Source organism: Colobus angolensis, unplaced genomic scaffold (assembly GCF_000951035.1).
Source record: "Colobus angolensis palliatus isolate OR3802 unplaced genomic scaffold, Cang.pa_1.0 Scaffold39, whole genome shotgun sequence".
NCBI lineage: Eukaryota > Metazoa > Chordata > Mammalia > Primates > Cercopithecidae > Colobus > Colobus angolensis.
In genome coordinates this window covers 1,807,748-1,813,584 of record NW_012117265.1, presented here as the reverse complement: position 1 = coordinate 1,813,584, position 5,837 = coordinate 1,807,748, and the positions used below count along the sequence as shown (strand labels likewise).

General features: G+C 53.2%; 1 protein-coding gene across 1 annotated transcript in view; it reads right to left on the bottom strand.

The window, feature by feature from the left end:
* Positions 1-206: 206 nt before the first annotated feature.
* The window catches only part of EPOR (erythropoietin receptor), a 7,483-nt gene continuing 1,852 nt past the window's right edge, over positions 207-5,837 (bottom strand). The window contains exons 3-8 of the mRNA XM_011954804.1: positions 4,929-5,104; positions 4,690-4,847; positions 4,072-4,225; positions 3,900-3,987; positions 1,691-1,778; positions 207-1,595 (exon numbers count right to left, since the gene is read on the bottom strand). Coding sequence (XP_011810194.1) covers positions 984-1,595; positions 1,691-1,778; positions 3,900-3,987; positions 4,072-4,225; positions 4,690-4,847; positions 4,929-5,104 — 1,276 coding nt within the window. The 3' untranslated portion in view covers positions 207-983. The remainder of the gene's footprint in view (positions 1,596-1,690; positions 1,779-3,899; positions 3,988-4,071; positions 4,226-4,689; positions 4,848-4,928; positions 5,105-5,837) is intronic.

Genomic DNA, 5,837 nt, shown 5'->3' with positions numbered 1-5,837 from the left:
TTGGTGGTGCATGCCAGTAGTCCCAGCTACTCGAAAAGCTGAGGCAGGAGGATCACCTAAGCCCAGGAGGTCAAGGCTGCAGCAAACCATGTTTGAGGTACTGGGCTCCAGCCTATGTAACAGAGACCCTGTCTGTAGTTAAACCAAAACTCCCATTGAGTTACTTGTTGACACCAAGTGTCATCAGAGTACTTTCTTAGAACATGGCCTGATTCAGAATTATTGTTATTGTTGTTAGTTGCAGAGACTAGCTAGAGGCCCGTTAAACAGCTTTGCTCTTCCTGGGTGGAGAACTAAACTAAGTTTCCCAGCCTTTCATGTGACTGGGGTCGTGTGACTGTTCCCAGCCAATGAGGTGTGAGAAGAAAAGAGGAAGTCCATTTCCGGGCCAGATCCCTCAAATGGCCCATTGTGGGTCATTGCTGCCCTTTTTCTTCCCTTGCTGACTGGCAGTTTGTAGAATAGGGGGACCCATCTAAGTACCCTAAGAGAAGGTAGAGCTACAGACTGGAAGAGTCTTATCCTCTGACTCATCCCATGGATGGCTGCCCATTTGAGCTGAGTTAGGAGAGAGAAATCACTTAGTATGGTAAGCCACTAAGATTTAGGAGCTGTTTAGCATACTATTTTATGTTATGATTAGTATTCAGATTGCAGGTTCAGCTTCTGAATAAGCTCAAGAACTTTAACTTCTACCTCTATGGCCTATGCCCAGGGGAAGATGGGACTTACAGGGTGTTTGCAAAAATCATGGTAGAAAAACTTGCATACATATGTATATAAAGACAGATTAAAAAAAAAAAACTATACATATTTAAAGATACTGCAAGGTTGTGATTTCCTGAGCAGGATGGATTGGGCAGACAAAGTCAGCAATGCCCCTACTCCTGAGAGAGGCCTGGCCCTCCCTGTTCAGTAAGTCTTGAGTCTGCAACTGGCTCTCTGAGTCATATTGGATCCCCGATCATCTGCAGCCTGGTGTCCTAAGAGCAAGCCAGATAGCTAGGGGGCTGAGGCTCAGCAGCTGGGATAAGGCTGTTCTCATAAGGGTTGGAGTAGGGGCCGTCGGATAAGCCCCCTTGGGCTCCCTGGGAGTCCCCTGAGCTGTAGTCAGTTGAGATGCCAGAGTCAGATATGACAAGGTACAGGTACTTTAGGTGGGGTGGGGTAGGGGGCAGCTCAGGGGACAGTGCCCATGGACGCAAGAGCTGGGAGCTGGGGTCCAGGATGGTATACTCGAAGCTGGCAGCAGAGGCTCCCTCTGGGTTAGGCTTCGAGGCCAAAGCAGATGAGCAGGAGGATGCTTCTGAGCCTTCATCCATGGCCACTGTGTCCACACTGCCACCAGGCCCTGGGAGGTCCTCACTGGGCGGGTTCCGGGGCAGCAACCATTTGTCCAGCACCAGATAGGTATCCTGGGCATGCCCACTGCCCACCGGCTCCAGCAGGGGGCCCTCATCATCTGTCCCCAGCTCCACTGCCTGCATCATCCCCCAGCAGCGCTCTGAGAGGACTTCCAGGGAGGCAGGTGGGTCCTCTGTGAAGGGGGTGCAGGGGCTCCACCACAGGCAGCCATCGTTCTGGTATAGCCACAGCTGAAGAAATAGCACCAACCTGCTCAGAGAGGCCTGCAGTTTGGCTGCAAGAAGCAGGGAAGCCCAGGCACTGAGGGGACAACCAGGTCACCTACCTGGAAGTTACCCTTGTGGGTGGTGAAGAGGCCTTCAAACTCGCTCTCTGGGCTCGGGATGCCAGGCCAGATCTTCTGCTTCAGAGCCCTGTTGAAGCCGATAGAAACAGTTATATAGACATGACTCATTGAACACTCACCAATACCCCCTCCACTGTGCCCAGTCATAGGGGCACAGATACTCCTGGTCCCTGTGATCACAATGGAGGCAGAGGAGTACATCAGGGCTGGGGGACAGGGGTTCTGACTGAAGCATCAGCAAGGCCCTACAAAAGGATAACTGGAACAGGGTATTGAAGGGTGCATAGGGGTTCTATATACCTTGGTCATTCTCCCTTTAATCCTGGCCATGGCCAGGTGCAGTGGCTTACACCAGCACTGTAATCCCAGCACTTTGGGAGGCTGAGGTGGGAGGATCACTTGAACCCAGGAGTTCAAGGCCACCCTGGGAAACATAGTGAGACCCCATCTCTAAAAAAAAAAATCAAAAAACCAAAACCCTGGCCCAGACTTTTCCAGGAGGTCCATGATGTCACTTCATAGATAAATATTATGTTGTTATGTTACCTTCTGGAGTAAGGAGAGAAGGCATTCAGAATAAAATCCAAGCTGGGCACGGTCGCTCACGCCTATAATCCCAGTTGCTTTGAGAGGCTGATGTGAGCAGATCACCTGAGGTCAGGAGTTCGAGACCAGCCTGGTCAACATGGTAGAATCCCGTCTCTACTAAAACTACAAAATTAGCAGGGCATGCACGCCTGTAATCCCAGCTACTCAGGCAGTTGAGGCAGGAGAATCGCTTGAACCGGGAGGTGGAGATTGCAGTGAGCCAAGACTGCTGCACTGCACTCCAGCCTGGGCAACAACAGTGACTCTGTCTCAAAAACAACAACACAAAAAGACATCCAAACTCCTCCCCACAACCCTGCAGAAGGCCCTGCATTATATGACCCGTCACCTCCCTCGTCTCAACATCTGCCACACCCCCTTACATACTGCTCTAGCCATGTGGCAATTCCTTTTTTTTTTTTTTTTGAGATGGAGTTTCACTCTTGTTGCCCAGGCTGGAGTGCAATGGTGCAATCTCGGCTCACCCACAACCTCCACGTCCTGGGTTCAAGCGTTTCTCCTGCCTCAGCCTCCCGAGTACCTGGAATTACAGGCGTAATGTGCCACCACGCTTGGCTAATTTTGTATTTTTAGTAGAGACAGGGTTTCTCCATGTTGGTCAGGCTGGTTGCAAACTCCGAACCTCAGGTGATCCGTCTGCCTTGGCATCCCAAAGTGCTGGGATTACAGGCGTGAGTCACCGCACCTGGCCCTGCAGCCCTGCCATGTGGCAATTCTTGAAGCTGGCTGAATGTTCCAATCTCATTCCCACCTCAGGGCCTTTGCACTTGCCATTTCTTCTCCCCACTTTTCAAGCAGCTGCTTCCTTCCAACCTTCAGGTTTCCACTCTGATGTCACCTCCTCCTGGAGGCCTTCCCTGATCATCCTGTCATGTCCCCACATCCTGTTTGTTTCTGTGATATCACTCATTATAATTTATCATCAGATATTTCTTGGGTCCCTTGTTTGTTGACTTGAGATCCACAAGGTCAGAGACTTGTGGTCAGGCTCTGGCTTGTTCTCCATTCTCTCTCCAGTGCCTGGCACATGTTTGGCACTCAGTATGTATTTTCTAACCAAGTAAATGAACAGGGCCATGAAAGACAACTAGAAGATTGCTTAGCGGACAAAGCAGGAAGGGTATTTCAGACAGAGGGAACAGGATGGGCAAAAGCTTGGGGGTGTGAAACCACCTAGTGTGTGCTTGGAATTACAAATACCTCAGAATGGCTGATCTGATCATAGTGTCTGAGGAGCTTGACTGCAGGGGTGGGAGGCATTCAGGGGCTTAAATTCTTTCACTAAATTCATCTGGTTGATTTTACAAAGGTGATAACATTGGGGAAAGGAACTAGCAAAGGGACCCAAGAAATGGCAGCCCCTGATGCAGAAGGAAAATCAGGTGAAAGTCCCCAAGAGCAGAAAATGTTAAGGAACAGTCTGGGTCTAGTCTGGCATGCATCCCAGCCCTGCCACTGACGTGACTCCTTACTGCATGACCTTGGGCAAGTGCGTGTCTCTCTCAGCCTAGGTTTCCATAGTGAAAGAGGACCGTTGGCGAGGAGGAGTCTGGGCCCAGTGCCCGAATGGGGAGCTCACCGGCGGTGGGAGAGCAGGGCGAGCACGGTCAGCAGCACCAGGATGAGCACGAGGATGAGGGAGAGCGTCAGGATGAGGGGGTCCAGGTCTGAGAGGCGGGGAGGAAGTTAGGGCGGTGGGCTTGCCCGGTGGTTCGCCCCGGCTCCTCCTACACCCCTTCCTAGGGCCTCACCGCTAGGCGTCAGCAGCGACACAGGCTCGGACCAGGCGCTCCAGAAGCCGCCAAAGCTCGGCTCAGCCATACGCGCGCGGACGGCAAAGGTGTAGCGCGTCCGGCCCCTGAGGTTGCTCAGCACGCATTCGGTGCGGCCCTCCAGGATCTCCACCTGGGGGCGGAACCAGGGCGAGGGAGGCGAGTCAGACAAAACTAGAGCACGTGGGGGCGGGCCTTGGTGGAACCGAGCCAATCAGGGGAAGGAAAAAACGGTGCCATAGAATCGCAATGGGACCAATAAGAGTAGGGGGAGGAGCCCAAGAAAACTCGGGGCCAATCAGAGAGAGAGACTCTGGTACCAAGGGGCGGGACCCGGGCAATTTAATAACTAGCCTAGCACGCGTAGAGGGAGCTGGGCGCTGAAGGGGTCTGGGGTTACGGGCCGGAGGGAGAAGGGGTTGGGGTGCAGCAGGCTTGCGAGGACATTAGGAAAGGGGGCGTGTCTCAGCACCAGGGTAATGGGATGTGGGATGTCACGGACCGGCCCTGGCGGCGGCACTGGGTGCGACCTCGAGAGACGTGGCTGAGCAGTAGTCAGTGGAGCTTTGGGGGCTGGGCCGTAGGGGCTGGCCTCACCCTCTGCACGCTCCCTGCGCTGTTGCCGGCCGAGACGTCCACCTCGTAGCGGATGTGGGACGTCATGGGTGCCTCAGGCGGCGGGAGCCAGCGCAACACTATGTGGCCGCCCTCGTCAGCCAGCCGCGCCACCAGTCCCACGGGGGCGTCCAGGAGCACTGCAGGCATGGGGGTTGGTCAGGTGGGCGAGGACTGAGACCCCTCTCCTCCGACCACTCCTCCATTCCCAGAGCACTTACCTACTTCATTGATGTGGATGATACGGTGATATCGCGGAGCGCCGGAGCCTGCTGTGACGAGCAACTCTAGGGGCACGAAGCTCGACGTGTCGGCTGTAGGCAGCGAACACCAGAAGCGCACAGCACCACGAGCCGTGGGAGCCTGGTGCAGGCGACAAGGCTTCCATGGCTCATCCCTGTGCGCCCAGGGACCCGGGAGGGAAGGGAGCAAGTTGGGAGTGTGGACCGGGGAGTTTGCGTTCCCCGGCCTGTGGGGGACTGTGTGTGTTTATGTCTCGCCTTGTGTGTGTGAAAGGTCTTCCTTTGTCGCCCAGGCTGGAGTGCAGTGGCGCTATCATGGCTCACTGCAGCCTCAAATTCCGGGGCTTAAGGAATCTTCCCACCTCAGCTTCCCAAGTACTTGAGACCAGACAGGCGCCACCACGCCGGTTTTTTTTTTTTTTTTTTTTTTTTGTATAGATAGGGTTTTACTGTGTTGGCCAGGCTGGTCTCGAACTCCTGAACACAAGTGATCCACTTGTTTTGGCCTCCCCAAGTGCTGGGATTACAGGCATGAGCCACCGTGCCCCACTAACATGAATTTTTAACATACATTTTGGCTGGGCAAGGTGATTTACACCTGTAATCCCAGCTACTTAGGAGGCTGAGGTGGCAGGATCACTTGAGGCCAGGAGTTTGAGACTCCCATCTCTAAAGATGAATAAATAAAAATACACATTTTGTATATTCTATCAATATTTTACATATATTATCTCAGTCTTCCTTACAGCCCTATGAAGTAAGTGTTTTTAGTGTTTTACAGATTAGAAAATTAGAGCTCAGGGGCCAGATGTGGTGGCTCATGCCTGTAATCCCAGAACTTTGGGAGGCTGAGATGGGTGGATCACTTGAGGCCAAGAGTTTGAGACC